Source organism: Poromitra crassiceps (genome assembly GCF_964638095.1).
Source record: "Poromitra crassiceps genome assembly, chromosome: 20".
NCBI classification, from domain to species: Eukaryota; Metazoa; Chordata; class Actinopteri; order Beryciformes; family Melamphaidae; genus Poromitra; species Poromitra crassiceps.
This window is the reverse complement of record NC_139637.1, coordinates 28804375-28823922: the sequence shown is the minus strand read 5'-3', so window position 1 is coordinate 28823922 and position 19548 is coordinate 28804375. Positions and strand designations below refer to the sequence as shown.

General features: G+C 44.5%; 1 protein-coding gene across 1 annotated transcript in view; it reads right to left on the bottom strand.

Annotated features, from left to right (window-relative positions):
• Window positions 1-19548, bottom strand: part of vps13d (vacuolar protein sorting 13 homolog D) — a gene marked incomplete at its 5' end in the record, with an annotated part of 162147 nt that continues 142599 nt past the window's right edge. Inside the window, 13 exons of the mRNA XM_083657137.1 lie at window positions 1-944; window positions 3361-3601; window positions 3780-3911; window positions 8611-8806; window positions 9406-9538; window positions 10502-10669; window positions 11226-11360; window positions 14172-14320; window positions 16545-16641; window positions 17357-17506; window positions 17638-17787; window positions 18768-18872; window positions 19308-19478. Of these exons, the coding sequence (XP_083513263.1) occupies window positions 813-944; window positions 3361-3601; window positions 3780-3911; window positions 8611-8806; window positions 9406-9538; window positions 10502-10669; window positions 11226-11360; window positions 14172-14320; window positions 16545-16641; window positions 17357-17506; window positions 17638-17787; window positions 18768-18872; window positions 19308-19478 (1959 nt within the window). The 3' untranslated portion in view covers window positions 1-812. The remainder of the gene's footprint in view (window positions 945-3360; window positions 3602-3779; window positions 3912-8610; window positions 8807-9405; window positions 9539-10501; window positions 10670-11225; window positions 11361-14171; window positions 14321-16544; window positions 16642-17356; window positions 17507-17637; window positions 17788-18767; window positions 18873-19307; window positions 19479-19548) is intronic.

Sequence of the window (19548 nt, the reverse complement as noted above, 5' to 3'; positions counted from 1 at the left end):
TATGTGCTGCTTTATTGTAAGCAGTGTTCATTGAAACATACTTTACAGGGCCAAAGTTCAAGTCCTTGAGCTTTCAGTGCTATTGAAAAGCACCATCTGTCTCCACATCTGACCAGGGTAGAAATTCCACTTGTTTTCACTTAAATAGACAACTGAAGGTCAATCGACACCAAACCAAAAATCCAAAAAGCAAAATGTCTGCATTAGCATGAAATCAAAAGTAGTGATTGTAAAAGGCAGCAGAGACGGTGACGAGCAGCTCCAGTGTGACTCTCTGTGAGGTGGGGCGGCCACGCCCTGTGTCGGTTCAATTAGTTCAGCATCTTCCACCACAAAAAAATATGTTCTTATACACAAAATAGAGTTTTAAAGGCAGTTTGTTACAGCATTTCACATCATATCACTTGTTACTGTATCATTATTTTGTTCTTACTTTACTATCGATATGTACACAGTTGTATTGGTATGTAGCTATATGTACATGTACATTCACAAACATATATAACTTCTAAAATGTGTACACCTGTACATAGTTTTTGCCATGTACTTTGAAACCGTAGGCTATGTATCTAAATCAAGTGCACGGGGGGTCTGAATCTGACCCAATTACTGTAGTTTCCTCCCGCAATTATCCCGGGTATCCATCTATTTCCTGTGAGTAGGTCAGTTTAGGTAACTTGTCAAATAAACACCTACAAAAACTGTAGCCTACAAAAAAGAAAAGAAAAATCTATCAAAGCCAAAACCATACCTCCTTCAGGTAAGAAAGGTTTGTATTGTATTAAAGATTGTGTAATAACGAGCCCACACTGTTAGGACTCCAATAGCAAGCAGTCTTCATCCTCATTGGCTGGCAGCATGAGCTGTTGCTCATAGTAGAGGCTCTTGGCGTAGTTGATTTCTTGAGAGATTTTGACAGCCAGACTCTCGCTCTTCACATGAACCTGTGGAGACGGTATGAAGAAGACTGTGACACAGAGTGGAAACCGAGGGAAAGAGTGTCAACTAGCCTACAGTCAGTCAGCCAGACACAAAGCAAATGGCAGAGTAACAGGTGGATGGAAAGGTAGGGAGAAAAATAGGTGTAACATGACAGGTGTAATAATAGAATGGAAGTTGCTCTGATATTCTGCCTTTTCTTTCCTGATTTCCCCACTATTTTCTCCCCAATTTTACTTGGCCAATTTTCCCTTGCTGCCCGGGTCGCTGCTCCACCCTCTGCTGATCTTGGGAGAGCCGTAGACTAGCACCATGCTTCCTCCGACACATGCGCAGTTGCCAGCCGCTTCTTTTCACCTGACAGCGGGGAGCTTCACCGGCAGGATGTAGCACGTGGAAGGATCACGCTATTCCCACCAGTTCCCTTCCGCCTCAAACAGGTAGCTGGCACTACTTTCAAACATGGCTGCCGACCTCTTTTCCTTCCAAAAAGACAGATTATGTGCATTTTGGATTAACATTTCATCGTGTGGTGAGTACCCGAAGCACAACATGTATTTTGGCGCCGTGAGATGTGTGTTTTGGCAGATCTTTAACAGCTGTACCATTAGCCTCCATTCTATGGCGACAATTACTAACTTCACGAGTGTCGCTGGGGGGGGGGGGGGGGGGGGGGGGGCAAATGAGCTAAACCCCCGAAAAAGTGCAGTATCCCTTTAAGTGGCACTTACTGATCTTAAACTTGTACTAAATGCACATACTAAAACTACCGTAATTTCCGCACTATAAGCCGCACCGGAGTATAAGCCGCAGCAGCAAAATTGCCTGTTTGTTACATATATAAGCCGCACCGGACTATAAGCCGCAGGTGTTTTAATGTTTTTTTTTTTATTGTGTTTTAATGTTTAATTACCATATGTAAGGGTTCATGCACAGAGGGGATTGTCGGGAAAGAGATGGCTGTTTGAGGAAGCTCCCATTTATTAACATTTCAACAAAACAACATAACACAACACCACCTGTGTTTTTTTTTACAGTGCACACAGTGTCCGCGGTGTGGTGAAAAGAGGGCAAGAGAGGAAATTAAAACAGAAGTGGATTTATAGTTAGAAAGAGTGCTAAAAAAGAGAGATTTTTTTTTTTTTTTTTTTTTTCCAAAAAAATCCATAGATAAGCCGCACCGTTATACAAGCCGCAGGGCCAAAAAACGGGGAAAAAGCCGCGGCTTATAGTCCGAAATTTACGGTAAGTGTAACTGTTCACTAGATCTAAAGAAGCCTGTTGCTTCAACTTTCATATTGGGTGTTAGGGATTGGAGCTCAGGTATTCTGAGATTGACATAAATAAATAAATAAATACATTAACTCATTGAGTGCCAGCCACTTTTGGAGAACGGACGCTCCCAGTGCCAGAGTTTTCAGAGCGTTTTCAGTGATTTCTCGAGGCCCACAGAATATTGTGTGATATTACTATGTAAACACCGAACACGCAAAAAGAACAAGGAGACTCTATTGTATCATCAGCAAAAAAAAGTTTATTGATACCATTTTCCGTTCTTTAGTTATGAGCCGGAGAAGATAGGTTGTTTTCAGCGTTTTCAGGCATTTCAAATTATAAGCTGAGATATTCAGCCTTTTGTGAAATGCAGCATTTCAAGCACATTCACTGACTCTAGATAATATTTTCTGATGTAGTGATGTGGTGTAGTTGTGTCCTGCCCTGCGTGCGCCCCCCCCCCCCCCCCTCCGAGCTGAAAACTCCTCCCCACACTAGTAACACACAGCCTCACGCACCAAGCGTCTATTTTTCGGAGTGCTTTTGGTGCGCCGCCTCCCAGGCAGCGCAACATGGAGAAGCCACACGCGGACTGCAGTGAAAGGTTTGGCTTTTGAGTGTCGGCTGCTGCTTTTCTAGCGGCTAATCATGTGGAGAAACTATGCTGACAGACAGACAGAGGCGGAAGGGTTCAGTTGTGTGCGCGGATTGACTGTGTTCGCAGGCACCGTCAGTTGCAGCCAGAACAATCTACATGGCTCTGGACTGCAGCATGAGCGGGTTCTCTTTGATCACGGCTATTTCAAACTGTGTATTCCTGACATTTCTGTAATCTGGAGAGCACTGTCGCCACCTAAGGGTTCTGTAAAATAGGTTATAGACCTCCAATAGCTACAATAGTTGTACAGGAAATGCGGAAGGCTTTGATCGACATCCCACCGTCAAAAAACGCATTGGACGTCGAAAGACGTCCGTGGCACTCTACGTCACTATTTAATTGGACGTCGAAAGACGTCCATGGCACTCAATGAGTTACATTAATAAATAAATAAATAAATAAATAAATACATAAATACATAAATAAAAATCCATTAACTGCTCAAGATCTACTTTCATTCCACTGAGACATGGCGTTAGGAGTCTCACCATGGGCTTCTGGTGAGAAGGGCCGGGCATAGCCACCCCACTACTGGTGCTCTCAGCCTTCTTGGTGAGCTGCACGTAGACCTTCCCATGGTCCTTGGAGACCAGGCAGTGATAGAGGTCATCGTATTTGACCTCCAGGAAGATGGCCTCGCGGTCCACGTATTCGCCCGGCTTCAGGAAGTACACCACCTTGGAGGAGATGAGCACGCAGTAGGTGTCGATGGGCTCCACTGCAATGAAACTGGGATTGGGGGCGGAATGGAAAGCAGAAATTAGACCCTTGTTTGTCTGTTCTTTCAGACACAAGCTTGACCAATAAACCAAAGCAGCAATTGGGTGGTATCTACAGTTTACTCATAAAATGGCATTTCCACTTTGAAGGAAATGTGTAGAAATGAGGTGAAAAGAACAAGACTCACAACTCTGAGTGGATGCTGTCAGTGAGCCTGAAGAGCTGCTCCTGGCCGTCGGCCTGCATGGGGGAGTATCGGGGCAGGAGGCCCTGGGGGCCTTTACAGCACCGAGGCTTTCTGACTCGCTGCACGCTCAGCCTGCAAAACAAGGTGAAAACACACTAAACACAACCAGGCTGCAAAACAAGGTGAAAACACACTAAACACACTCAGCCTGCAAAACAAGGTGAAAACACACTAAACACACTCAGCCTGTAAAACAAGGTGAAAACACACTAAACACACTCATTCTGTAAAACAAGGTGAAAACACACTAAACACACTCAGCCTGTAAAACAAGGTGAAAACACAATAAACACAACCAGCCTGCAAAACAAGGTGAAAACACACTAAACACACTCAGCCTGTAAAACAAGGTGAAAACACACTAAACACACTCAGCCTGCAAAACAAGGTGAAAACACACTAAACACAACCAGCCTGCAAAACAAGGTGAAAACACACTAAACACAACCAGGCTGCAAAACAAGGTGAAAACACACTAAACACAACCAGCCTGCAAAACAAGGTGAAAACACACTAAACACAACCAGCCTGCAAAACAAGGTGAAAACACACTAAACACAACCAGGCTGCAAAACAAGGTGAAAACACACTAAACACAACCAGCCTGCAAAACAAGGTGAAAACACACTAAACACACTCAGCCTGCAAAACAAGGTGAAAACACACTAAACACAACCAGGCTGTAAAACAAGGTGAAAACACACTAAACACACTCAGCCTGCAAAACAAGGTGAAAACACACTAAACACACTCAGCCTGCAAAACAAGGTGAAAACACACTAAACACAACCAGCCTGCAAAACAAGGTGAAAACACACTAAACACACTCATTCTGTAAAACAAGGTGAAAACACACTAAACACAACCAGGCTGCAAAACAAGGTGAAAACACACTAAACACAACCAGCCTGCAAAACAAGGTGAAAACACACTAAACACACTCAGCCTGCAAAACAAGGTGAAAACACACTAAACACAACCAGGCTGTAAAACAAGGTGAAAACACACTAAACACACTCAGCCTGCAAAACAAGGTGAAAACACACTAAACACACTCAGCCTGCAAAACAAGGTGAAAACACACTAAACACACTCAGCCTGCAAAACAAGGTGAAAACACACTAAACACAACCAGCCTGCAAAACAAGGTGAAAACACACTAAACACACTCATTCTGTAAAACAAGGTGAAAACACACTAAACACAACCAGCCTGCAAAACAAGGTGAAAACACACTAAACACACTCATTCTGTAAAACAAGGTGAAAACACACTAAACACACTCAGCCTGCAAAACAAGGTGAAAACACACTAAACACACTCAGCCTGCAAAACAAGGTGAAAACACACTAAACACACTCAGCCTGCAAAACAAGGTGAAAACACACTAAACACAACCAGCCTGCAAAACAAGGTGAAAACACACTAAACACACTCATTCTGTAAAACAAGGTGAAAACACACTAAACACAACCAGCCTGCAAAACAAGGTGAAAACACACTAAACACACTCAGCCTGCAAAACAAGGTGAAAACACACTAAACACAACCAGCCTGCAAAACAAGGTGAAAACACACTAAACACACTCATTCTGTAAAACAAGGTGAAAACACACTAAACACACTCAGCCTGCAAAACAAGGTGAAAACACACTAAACACACTCAGCCTGCAAAACAAGGTGAAAACACACTAAACACACTCAGCCTGCAAAACAAGGTGAAAACACACTAAACACAACCAGCCTGCAAAACAAGGTGAAAACACACTAAACACACTCAGCCTGCAAAACAAGGTGAAAACACACTAAACACACTCAGCCTGTAAAACAAGGTGAAAACACACTAAACACACTCATTCTGTAAAACAAGGTGAAAACACACTAAACACAACCAGCCTGCAAAACAAGGTGAAAACACACTAAACACACTCAGCCTGCAAAACAAGGTGAAAACACACTAAACACAACCAGCCTGCAAAACAAGGTGAAAACACACTAAACACACTCATTCTGTAAAACAAGGTGAAAACACACTAAACACACTCAGCCTGCAAAACAAGGTGAAAACACACTAAACACACTCAGCCTGCAAAACAAGGTGAAAACACACTAAACACACTCAGCCTGCAAAACAAGGTGAAAACACACTAAACACAACCAGCCTGCAAAACAAGGTGAAAACACACTAAACACACTCAGCCTGCAAAACAAGGTGAAAACACACTAAACACACTCAGCCTGCAAAACAAGGTGAAAACACACTAAACACACTCAGCCTGCAAAACAAGGTGAAAACACACTAAACACAACCAGCCTGCAAAACAAGGTGAAAACACACTAAACACACTCATTCTGTAAAACAAGGTGAAAACACACTAAACACAACCAGCCTGCAAAACAAGGTGAAAACACACTAAACACACTCAGCCTGCAAAACAAGGTGAAAACACACTAAACACAACCAGCCTGCAAAACAAGGTGAAAACACACTAAACACACTCATTCTGTAAAACAAGGTGAAAACACACTAAACACACTCAGCCTGCAAAACAAGGTGAAAACACACTAAACACACTCAGCCTGCAAAACAAGGTGAAAACACACTAAACACACTCAGCCTGCAAAACAAGGTGAAAACACACTAAACACAACCAGCCTGCAAAACAAGGTGAAAACACACTAAACACACTCAGCCTGCAAAACAAGGTGAAAACACACTAAACACACTCAGCCTGCAAAACAAGGTGAAAACACACTAAACACACTCAGCCTGCAAAACAAGGTGAAAACACACTAAACACAACCAGGCTGTAAAACAAGGTGAAAACACACTAAACACACTCAGCCTGCAAAACAAGGTGAAAACACACTAAACACAACCAGCCTGCAAAACAAGGTGAAAACACACTAAACACAACCAGCCTGCAAAACAAGGTGAAAACACACTAAACACAACCAGGCTGTAAAACAAGGTGAAAACACACTAAACACAACCAGCCTGTAAAACAAGGTGAAAACACACTAAACACAACCAGCCTGCAAAACAAGGTGAAAACACACTAAACACACTCATTCTGTAAAACAAGGTGAAAACACACTAAACACAAAGAAGCAGCTGAATATAGCAGAGTTTATGTCTAGTTTAGCCTGATATCAGACTGAATTGTCAACTTGTTACACTCCATTTCCATCTTCTAGTCTGAGATTCAGGGCCAATTTTACCAACGGGCTTACCGGGGCTGAAGCCCCGGGGCCCGGGACATCAAGGGGCCCAAAAATAATAATAAAAAAAATAAAATAAAAAAATATTAAATACTAAATAATAATAATAAAAGTGCTTGTTGTGACATCTCAGTGGCAATGTTTTCTTTCCAATCAGGCTGTTTATGAAAGAACATGATGGCTAAACCTACAGTTTGTGTTTGTAAGTTAGAATGCTGACAGGAGAGCAGGTGGTGACATGAAAGTTAGTGAGAAAAGGAGAAGATACTGAATAATGACATCACAACAGTATAATCCTAATGTTGATTTAAAATGAGATATTCCTTTAAATACGGCTAAAAAAGGTTAAAAAAAAACACGCCGCCGACACTCCCTTCCGCTTGAGGGGGGGGCCCTGCAGAGATGAATAGCCCCAGGGCCCATGAAGTGTAAAATCGGCCCTGCTGAGATTGAGTTTAACCAATTTCTGAGGGAAATCCTGCAGATAAATTCCATTTTTCCTAACCAATCACAAGAGACCAACGTATCCACATGAAGCTAACATTCGTTAATCCAGTTTGGAGGAGCGTCTATCTCGTCAATGGCGACCGGGTCCATGTACGTCAGTTATTTAATTTTCGGTTTAATTTTGAAAATACGATATATCCATTGTATTTCCGTTTTCTCGTTTCCGTTCAAAAAAACAACAACAAAAAACAATAAACTGCCCGAAAATACACAGACCCTGATCGCCACTATTGTTATTTCTCATCAGCGTACTTGACAACTCGTTAGTCAGCCTGTTGGGCTGTTTATTGACGCTGGATTGGCTAACCGTTAGATTGCCTTGGCGGCGGCGCTGATTGGTTATTCATTTGTTCAACTGAGGGAAAAAAAAAACAGGAGCAGCCAAAACTCAACTCAGTGGAGAGGGCAGATTCAAAGGTCTGGACCAGGCAATGCCTAGTTGTCACCTTCTATATAATACAACAGGCGGTGACTTCAGCTGGCACAGAGACCAGCCAATAGCAGTTCAGTACCCTACTTTTCAACATCAGGTGTCAGGCTTCACTAAAGATTTGGATTTGGGGTTTAGATACTGTTTAATAGAACAGATTGCTCCGCATAGAACTCATAGAAAATAAGCATTTTGAACGAATGAAATGTGCAAACAAACAAACAAACAAATACATAAATATGTTTCATGGCACTGACTCCAGGGAGGTATTGAGTCATATATATTTTGACCTTGGTAGGCAGGCCGAGTGTGTTGGGCTTTCTGCTCGGCTGCACCCCGCCTGTAGAATACTCTACCCGACCACCTGAGGGCACCACAGACAGTCGATGCTTTTAAAAGGGGTCTAAAAACCTTCCTTTTTAACAGCGTTGTACTGCTTTTTTTCTTCTTTTTTTAAGGCTTTATTTATAGCCATCTCCTATCGTGGCCATCCTATGTAACTTTTAATGTTGTTGTTTTTATATGCTCCCCATGTGCTCTGTAGCTCCTTGAGATTTGTTGCAAATGAAAACAAATAAAAGTTATTATTATGTATTATTGTTGAGGCCCTACCTGTGGTTGCTGAGGCTCGCCATGTCGCGGACGGTTTGTGCGGTCTCTGAGGCGAAGTCCAACGCTCCGGCCACCGGCTTGGTCACCGTGCCCACCAGGCCTTTACCCAGGCCAGAGAAGAAGCCACTCACCCCCCCCTCCGTCTTCACCCCCTCCACTGTGGATGTGATGATGCTGGTCATGCCACCAATGATACCTGGGGGACACAGCAGAGCACTTTGAAGGAACACACACAATTGCTCTTTGAACAACTTGATTGTGGAACTTTCACCAATGGGCGGTCCTTCATTTTGTGAACTACGTAATGTTTCTGCTAACGCTTTTGAGAGAATGCCTCAGCACACGTGCCGTAGCTGAGACAGAGCTTGCTGGGTTTGGATGCATGGCCTGATTGTTGACATTAAGCCCGTATGTGGCATTGACTGGGGGCTCATTGCTCGGAAATTGAGTTGCAAACATACATTTGTTGATCAATGTCAGTCAGTGCATTGATGTTTTGGCTATGATCGAAACGTCGCAATAAACATTGTAAAAAATTGGCAGCTGTGCAAACTTGATTTTATTATAGTAGCATGTTTATTAACTATTATATGCCAGGCTTTACACAGATTTGGGTTTAGTTACTCTTTTAGAGATCACACTGTGTACAGGAATGCCAATATCTGCTGAAGTATCTGTTCCAAAGGGGTACTGAGGATAACTAGTTCTAGAATCTCCACTACCTAATGCTATACTCAAAGTCAGCAAACAGTACAGTTCAGTCTGGTCTAAACAGAAATGTTTCCAGGTTCCTACCGTGAGCCAATCCATGGATCCCTGCTACCAGATGTTCTCCGCTGGTAGCTCCATGGTAGCGGATGTACTCTCGTTCACTCTGGTGCCGGTTGTCCATGGTCTTGCCCAGTCCATCTGATAAGGTACCTGCAAACTGATAGACAAACAAAAATAGGCTATTTTTCATACCAATATGGCTTCCAAAAAAACAACAACCCACACCCACACACACCCCATTTATCTCTATGGGACTGATCACACCAAATAAAAATTCACGGTGCAGATTTTTTTTCTGATTTGGTGTGAATAGTCCCATAAACATAAATGGGTTAATTTGTTTTACCTGCCTTGCGATTTATTCACAAGGATTATTCACTTTGGGTCTGAAAAGACCTTTACTCTTGAATCGTAAAGTCTGAGCCATGTGGAAGCCACCTAGTTTGAAGTCAGCCTTTTTTACTTTGGATGAGGACCCATGTTTATCATCACTTAACGGAATTACACCCAATTCCGGACTCTTGGTCACACGTGTAATTTACGGTGTTTACTGGCATTTTTATACCGGGTTCCTAACTGAAAACTAGTGACATAAATTCATACATATTTCAAGAGGCTTGTATCAAATTTCATGAATATCTATACAGATTTAAGCATATAAAACACTATGTCACGAACGAGAAGCTTAAAGCGACAGTTACTGTACTTCATGTAGAGAATGGGGTAGCACATAGCATCTGTAACATTGTGAAGGTACAGGAGGGGTTAATAGAGTACCGGTATATGAATACACCAACACGGATGAAAGTAAAGTGTCCGAAATTGGATAAAAATTTTGAATCAAAAAAATGGGTGTGCTATCATCCATTTGGAGGGACTGGAAGAACATCTATTACGCAGGTAAAAGTGATATTCAACTTAAAAAAGAGACAGATGTTAATTTATGAGAAGCTTCAGTGAAAACAGTACAGGATGAAATGTACGTGATTGTGGTTTTTAGTGAATTGGATACCCTGACACTAATGCGGAAGTTGACCAAGTTTACAAAACACACAATATTCAAATGACAAAATCTAGATGCAAAAGGGAGAATCAAATACGTTGTTATATAGAGCTGTACCTTAGCAGCAGAGTTGGATACGCCGTGGGTGACGTTGCGTATGAGGCCGCCTACATTGCCGTACTTGATGAGCTCGGACATGCCCTCCGTAACGTCATTGAGGAGCCCCATCGGGTTCCCCAGGAAGTCCACAGAACCCAGGATCTGAGCTGCCTGGCTAATCAGCTCCTACAGGAGAACACAAACCACAAATGTAACACCACCATGTATGGAACATTTGGCCAAGATCAAACCACCCTAAAGTACACTAGGAACAGGACCGGAATCTGCTTTGCCTGGATGTCATTGTTCTCATCTGACTAAATAAACAGAAGTAAAAGGCGTAAACGCTACAAACATGTCTGATGAAAACATGACATCAGAGAGCGTTTGCAGGGCCAGCACTCTTCTCAACTCTCTTTCTTTTAAATTATTTTTCAGATTCCCCCCCCCCCCCATTTTCTCCCCAATTGTACTTGGCCAATCCCCCCCCCCCCCCCCCCCGCTGCCCCGGTCGCTGCTCCACCCTCTGCCGATCTGGGAAGAGCCATAGACTAGCACCATGCTTCCTCCGACACGTGCAGTTGCCAGCTGCTTCTTTTCACCTGACAGCGGGGAGCTTCACTGGCAGGACGTAGCACATGGGAGGATCGCGCTATTCCCACCGGTTCCCTTCCACCCCGACCAGGCGCCCCACGACCGACCAGAGGAGGCGCTAGTGCAGCGAGCAGGACACTCCTCTCACCTCTCTGAAGTGCTTGAGGATGTCGTTGATGATGATCTCCTGGGTCTCATAAGGGTGCACTCGAGTGAAGGGATACATGTTGATCACAGCGTCCTCAAAGCGAATGAGCGGGATGCCCAGGGTGCCCTTGAGAGCCTATAGTGAGAACAGAAAGCATGGGCATGGAGGAAACGTGAGAAAACAGATAGAGAGCATGCAAGCATTTCTCTAAAGACACGAGGGATTCAATACGGAACAAAAATACAAACATAACACTTTTGTTATTGCTCCCATTTCATGAGTTGAAATAAAAGATGTACGGCTGTATGCACACAAAAGGCTTATTTCTCTCAAATGTTCACACATTTGATGACGCTCTCTCTTTAAATCACTCTGGGTCAGGATACCTTGAGATCAGGTAGTAAAGCAGTGTAAAAGGGACTGGGTCAGGATAACTTGAGATCAGGTGGTAAAGCAGTGTAAAGGGACTGGGGGAAGGGGACCTTGAGATCAGGTGGTAAAGTAGTGTAAAAGGGACTGGGGTAGGGGACCTTGAGATAAAGCAGTGTAAAGGGACTGGGGGAAGGGGACCTTGAGATCAGGTAGTAAAGCAGTGTAAAGGGACTGGGTCAGGGGACCTTGAGATCAGGTAGTAAAGCAGTGTAAAGGGACTGGGTCAGGATACCTTGAGATCAGGTAGTAAAGCAGTGTAAAAGGGACTGGGTCAGGATACCTTGAGATCAGGTGGTAAAGCAGTGTAAAGGGACTGGGTCAGGATACCTTGAGATCAGGTGGTAAAGCAGTGTAAAGGGACTGGGTCAGGATAACTTGAGATCAGGTGGTAAAGCAGTGTAAAAGGGACTGGGTCAGGGTATCTTGAGATCAGGTAGTAAAGCAGTGTAAAAGGAACTGGGTCAGGATACCTTGAGATCAGGTGGTAAAGCAGTGTAAAAGGGACTGGGTCAGGGGACCTTGAGATCAGGTAGTAAAGCAGTGTAAAGGGACTGGGTCAGGATAACTTGAGATCAGGTGGTAAAGCAGTGTAAAAGGAACTGGGTCAGGATACCTTGAGATCAGGTGGTAAAGCAGTGTAAAAGGGACTGGGTCAGGATACCTTGAGATCAGGTGGTAAAGCAGTGTAAAGGGACTGGGTCAGGATAACTTGAGATCAGGTGGTAAAGCAGTGTAAAAGGGACTGGGTCAGGGTATCTTGAGATCAGGTAGTAAAGCAGTGTAAAGGGACTGGGTCAGGGGACCTTGAGATCAGGTAGTAAAGCAGTGTAAAAGGGACTGGGTCAGGATAACTTGAGATCAGGTGGTAAAGCAGTGTAAAGGGACTGGGTCAGGATAACTTGAGATCAGGTAGTAAAGCAGTGTAAAAGGAACTGGGTCAGGATACCTTGAGATCAGGTGGTAAAGCAGTGTAAAAGGGACTGGGTCAGGATACCTTGAGATCAGGTGGTAAAGCAGTGTAAAAGGGACTGGGTCAGGGGACCTTGAGATCAGGTAGTAAAGCAGTGTAAAAGGGACTGGGTCAGGATAACTTGAGATCAGGTGGTAAAGCAGTGTAAAAGGAACTGGGTCAGGATACCTTGAGATCAGGTGGTAAAGCAGTGTAAAAGGGACTGGGTCAGGATACCTTGAGATCAGGTGGTAAAGCAGTGTAAAGGGACTGGGTCAGGATAACTTGAGATCAGGTGGTAAAGCAGTGTAAAAGGGACTGGGTCAGGGTATCTTGAGATCAGGTAGTAAAGCAGTGTAAAAGGAACTGGGTCAGGATACCTTGAGATCAGGTGGTAAAGCAGTGTAAAAGGGACTGGGTCAGGATACCTTGAGATCAGGTGGTAAAGCAGTGTAAAGGGACTGGGTCAGGATACCTTGAGATCAGGTAGTAAAGCAGTGTAAAGGGACTGGGTCAGGATAACTTGAGATCAGGTGGTAAAGCAGTGTAAAAGGGACTGGGTCAGGGGACCTTGAGATCAGGTAGTAAAGCAGTGTAAAGGGACTGGGTCAGGGGACCTTGAGATCAGGTAGTAAAGCAGTGTAAAGGGACTGGGTCAGGGGACCTTGAGATCAGGTAGTAAAGCAGTGTAAAGGGACTGGGTCAGGGGACCTTGAGATCAGGTACTAAAGCAGTGTAAAAGGGACTGGGTCAGGATAACTTGAGATCAGGTAGTAAAGCAGTGTAAAGGGACTGGGTCAGGGGACCTTGAGATCAGGTAGTAAAGCAGTGTAAAAGGGACTGGGTCAGGATAACTTGAGATCAGGTGGTAAAGCAGTGTAAAAGGGACTGGGTCAGGATAACTTGAGATCAGGTGGTAAAGCAGTGTAAAAGGACTGGGTCAGGATAACTTGAGATCAGGTGGTAAAGCAGTGTAAAGGGACTGGGTCAGGGGACCTTGAGATCAGGTAGTAAAGCAGTGTAAAAGGGACTGGGTCAGGATAACTTGAGATCAGGTACTAAAGCAGTGTAAAAGGGACTGGGTCAGGATAACTTGAGATCAGGTGGTAAAGCAGTGTAAAAGGACTGGGTCAGGATAACTTGAGATCAGGTGGTAAAGCAGTGTAAAAGGACTGGGTCAGGATAACTTGAGATCAGGTGGTAAAGCAGTGTAAAAGGGACTGGGTCAGGATAACTTGAGATCAGGTGGTAAAGCAGTGTAAAAGGGACTGGGTCAGGATAACTTGAGATCAGGTGGTAAAGCAGTGTAAAGGGACTGGGTCAGGATACCTTGAGATCAGGTGGTAAAGCAGTGTAAAAGGACTGGGTCAGGATAACTTGAGATCAGGTGGTAAAGCAGTGTAAAAGGACTGGGTCAGGATAACTTGAGATCAGGTGGTAAAGCAGTGTAAAAGGACTGGGTCAGGATAACTTGAGATCAGGTGGTAAAGCAGTGTAAAAGGGACTGGGTCAGGATAACTTGAGATCAGGTGGTAAAGCAGTGTAAAGGGACTGGGTCAGGATACCTTGAGATCAGGTGGCAGCTTGTGAGAGGTGAAGACACTCAGCTTGACCTGAGGAAGGCTGATCTTCAGGTTCTCAAAGTAGTAACGCTTGGGAGTTCCTGCATCCTCGCTGGGCCTCTCATACAGGTTCTCATCCAGCTTCTCCAGCTCTGCATCAAGTACACATTTCAAACACATCTAGTAAAAAAAAAACTCGATAGTAGTAGACTCGTATCGAGTAAAGTCAAGCTACCCACTTGTAAACAGCAAAACAAAGATGAGTACGTTTACATGAACGGCAGTAATTTGATCTTAACCAAACTAAGACAATACTCTGGAATAAGACACTGCCATGTAAACAGCATTTTCTGATTACCTTAATCGGAATAAGGTCAGCAATAGTCAAATTAAGAATATGGAATATTCTGAGCTTAGTCGCATTATTGAAGTGCATTGTAGACATGTACACATAATCACAAAATGATGTGGGCGTCCGGGTAGTGTAGCGGTAGATTCCCTGCCTACCAACATGAGGGTCGCAGGTTCGTGCCCCTGTGTTACCCCCGGGTTTGTCGGGCGTCCATACAGGCACGATTGGCTGTGTCTGCGGGTGGGAAGCCGGATTTGGGATATGTGTCCTGGTCGCTGCACTAGCGCCTCCTCTGGTCGGTGGGGGCGCCTGTTTGGGCCGGAAGGGAACTGGTGGGAATAGCATGATCCTCCCACATGCTACGTCCTGCCGGTGAAGCTCCCCGCTGTCAGGTGAAAAGAAGCGGCTGGCAACTGCGCATGTGTCGCAGGAAGCATATATCACGCAAACTGTATTACAGGGACTGCAAGACGGGAATCTGATTGGTTTGATTGATGCAACGCCCAGGCATTGTCAGGCCACACCTGTGAATAATTCTGGTGGTCAACACCAGCCAAATCCCGTTTGCGCCGTGTATAAATGATTTGGCACACCTCCAATCTTCGCTTGCACCTGTTGTTGTGATGAGTGCGGGCGGCTGTGGCTCAGGTAGAGCGGGTCGTCCACTAATCAGAAGGTCGGTGGTTCGATCCCCGCCTCCTCCAGTCCGCATGTCGAAGTGTCCTTGGGCAAGACACTGAACCCCAAATTGCTCCCGAAGGCTGTGCCGGCACCCTGCGTGGCAGCTGGCCGCCTTCGGTGTGTGAATGGGTGAATGTAGGCACATTGTAAAGCGCTTTGAAATGCAGTCCATTTACCATTTACCATGAGATACGCTCCCCCGCGAGTATTACATCCCCACCATATTTTGGGTCTGTTTCAACTTAAAAACAGGGAGGTCACGTCTACCCAAACAATTATATCATTTTTAAACAGTTACATTTCTGTATAAATCATTACAATATGCTCCCGTGAGGTGGGGATGCGTTTGGCGGCGGGGTGCAAAACTCGGCATATCACCTGGACACTTGCGCAAAGGTAAAGGTAAAGTCCCACTGATTGTCACACACCTGAGTGTGCAAAATTTGTTCTCCGCATTTGACCCATCCCCTGGGGGAGCGGTGAGCAGCAGCAGTGCCACGCTCGGGAATCATATGGTGATCTAACCCCCCAATTCCAACCCTTTGATGCTGAATGCCAAGCAGGGAGGCAAATGGGTCCCATTTTTATAGTCTTTGGTATGACTCGGCCGGGGATCGAACTCACAACCTCCCAGTCTCAGGGCGGACACTGCTATCGTCCTGCAGAGACGATAGTATAAGGCAGGCGCCTGTACCAAGATAGAGCCCAACATCTTTGAGTCTTCTCTAATTGTGAATGAATAGATTTGCGTCACAATATCATCACTTCTGTCACGGCTTGGAGCGTGGGGTTAAGGGCCTTGCTCAAGGGCACCTCAGTGGTGGTAATGAGAGAGCGGCAAGTGCTGCCTTTTTACTTTCCCCAACCTGATTTATCCTGCCTGACAATCTTCCATTCACAAGCTCGCTTCACTAACATTTAGCAGGAATCCTGAAGTTTAATTCAACACCTTTTAACACCTTTTTTAAGACCTTTTCAATATATTTTAAGACCTCAACGCCACTTCAGTCACATCAGCGACAGTCTGCCACAATATGATTTTGATTCAATTCAGGGGTCTGCAATCGATATGAGACGATATCATAATGCTCATTTAACACGATCAGCACAATAGCTACAAAATGTAATACCTCATCAAATTGCAATTAAGACTTTTAAGGGCCTTAATTTTCCCTAAATTGATTGATCAACTTTCAATACTTTTCAAGACCCCGCGGATACCCTGTTTAGGGTACCACCACTGCCCACAAATATTGTCTTATTTAGATTAAGGTCAATAGTGGGATTATTGTAGTCCATGTAAACGTAGTCACTGTTAACCATGACATTCAAAAAGGACCAACCGGCTTCTGTGTGTCCATAACCAAAGAAGCTGAGAAGCTTCAGCAGCAGTTTCTCCTCGATGATGACCGTGAAGCGCCGAGCTGTGACCATGAGATGCTGTGGAAATATGAAGGTTACATGATAGTTCGTTAGTTAAACAACTAGCATCTTAATCTTCATGCTACCTATATTCAGAATTAGAAAGACTTTACTGCCCATTTCATTCTTTGACATGACAAAAAACTATGTTAACTTTGTAGTTTAATTATGAGTGTTGACCACTGAGCACTGGTATGTATAAAGTGGCTGTAGGTAATAGTTATTCAGGAAGACAAAACGCTCTATCCCTGGAGTTTCAAATGTAGACTACGCTAATTGACCACCACAGTGGAACACAGTGTGTAACAAGCCCAAAGCAGCAGATAATGTCCTTTCCAATATACCACAGCCTGTCATGGCTTCTCCATGACTATATCATGTGTTGCCTTGTATTCAGAATGTTGATTTCTGTCAGCTTAGTCTCTCTAGTAGTCTATCTCTTCCACAATCTTCCAATGCTCCAGAGACAGTCTGTACCTCCTCAGCCCGTTACAATTTGGCCAGAGGAAGTTGTCATCTTCCAAAGAAAAATAGATGGTATTCGACCAATCACGACACATGTAAACAAAAGCGAGGCAGGTGATTGGAGAAATGAGTGTCTTACATCCGTTTTGACCAACTTTCTCCTCCGTGCATACAGAGGGGTAGGCGGGAGCAAACACATCTGTTTTAAGAGATTACTGTCAGCTGCTTTCAATGTTTTTTTCCAAATGTATTTGTTTATGACACTCACCTTGAAGAGATCAGTGAGCATGAGGTTGCTGGGAACCTTAACAGAGTTGACCTGCAGGGCGGCGCCACTGTCTACTATATTGCTGTCACTGGAGCCTGGAGTCACACACAGCATCACCGGCTGGGTGGTGCCTAAGAGCTGGTTGTCAACCTGACAGAAGCACAAAGAAAGATGTCATCTTTTAGCAATATGGACGAGCTCAATGCAGCACCAATCACCATTTGATTCTAGTCCCGTGAGCTCCAGGACCTGGTTGGCAGCAGTGCAGGTGAAGAAGGTACCTGGATGTTGTGAATGCTGAGCTCCAGGACCTGGTTTGCAGCCGTGCGGGTGAAGTGGACCTTGATGCCAGACAAAGTAGTGAAGACCAGCTCCTCAGGCAGCTTGTTGACCAGAGACACACCCAGCCCTTCCTCCAAGCTGACCAAAACCTGGACAGCCCAAACACATGAGAGCACAGAGGCCATCAGGGAATCTTGTCAGAGATTTTTTTTTTGGCCAAATCCATGGCGACCAAACACTAAAACATTGTCACACTGTTAAACCCACAAATGACCCAATACTTCAAGAAAGCAGAATAAAGTATTAAGGAGCAAATGTGGATCCATGAAAGTGTCATGTTGTTAGTAGCTCTTTTAGGTATGAATGCACATGCTATGAATATGCTATGAACATGCTATGAACATGCACATGCTATAAACCAGGCTTTATGTCAAGTGGTAGCATGTATCTAATGTAAAGGTTACCTGCATCTGCTATCCGACCTCTTCAACTAATTCAAAACGCTGCAGCCCGTCTGGTGTATAACCTGCCCAAATTCACTCACCTCTTCCATAAACACCACTGGCTTCCCATCGTTTCACGCATCAAATTCAAGACTCTAGTACTGGCCTACAGGGCACTCCACCGGTCAGCCCCTATGTATTTGCAATCCATGGTTAAGCTCCAACCATTACATAGCTCTCTCCGTACCTCCACCCATCCTGTCCGTCTAGCCCCTCCATCAATATGCGGACACGGGGGTCGCTCATCTACATCCTGACTCTTTTCCTCTTTGAGCTGCCCCTTTCGGTCAGTTCAGCTGAAACACTGCCTATTTTCTGTCGTAGACTAAAGACTCACCTATTTGGACTATATCTTGGCCCTTCAGGATCTGACTTTTCATAAGTGCTATTTTTTAATTGTCGGTCATCTTTACCTTGCTTATTGCTTGCTATGTTTTTACAAGTGCTACTTTTTATAATTGTCGTTTTTTACCTTGTTCATTGCTTGCTATATTTTTCTGTACTGTTGTTGATAATGTGTATTCTGTTTTTATATTGTACTGTATTGTATTGTATTGGAAGTCGCTTTGGACAAAAGCGTCTGCTAAATGACATAAAGTAAAGTAAAGTAAGTAAAGTTATTGTACCTCGAGCTCCTGCTCAGGCTCTGTCTTCTTCATGTCCTCTTTGTGCTGCTCTTCCTCTGTGCTCGGGGAGGTGCGGTTCATTCTTCTCTGGTTGAAGTCACTTATCTATGAACAGGCACAGGGAAAGGTCTGTGTGCAGAAAGGTTCAACCACAGTGGCCCTAACGAGCAGACTATTTAACTGGACTCATAAACAGCAACTTTAATGGGGAAGACTCGGCTTCGAAATGTGTTTTGCCTACAGTATGCCACAGCATACAGTAGTTTGGTCTAGCAATAAGATGGGCTCAGTAATGAAAAGGTTGAGCTTTTCAAAGTGTAAAGCAATGATAAAGAAGGGGGGGTGATTGTATCACAGCTTCCCTCAAGGTGTTCCTGAGATATCGCATTAATGAGAATTGGAGATGATGTTGGCTTTGTTAGCTTGTAGAATTTGATCAAAGTGGTGACAAAGTGGTAGTAAGTACCATGGTTGCTACAGTACTATCGTGGTTCCTTAGAATTCCGTAGATTGACTGAGACAATATGAGCTGTGGGGTACCTGCAGTACACGCGTGGGTCCGTCCGGCAGCACCTGGACTGACAGCACCCCTGAGCCGGGCCTCATCTTCTGGTTGATGAACTGCTGCTCAGGGCCTGGCTCCTGGAGCCCCGAGTCTGGTCCTAACACCACCTCCGCCCCGTCATACAGGCCTGCCAGGCCAGCCTTAGCCTGGGCCACAGGGGAAGAGCGTCAAACAAGTCATACAGGCCTGCCAGCCCAGCCTTAGCCTGGGCCACAG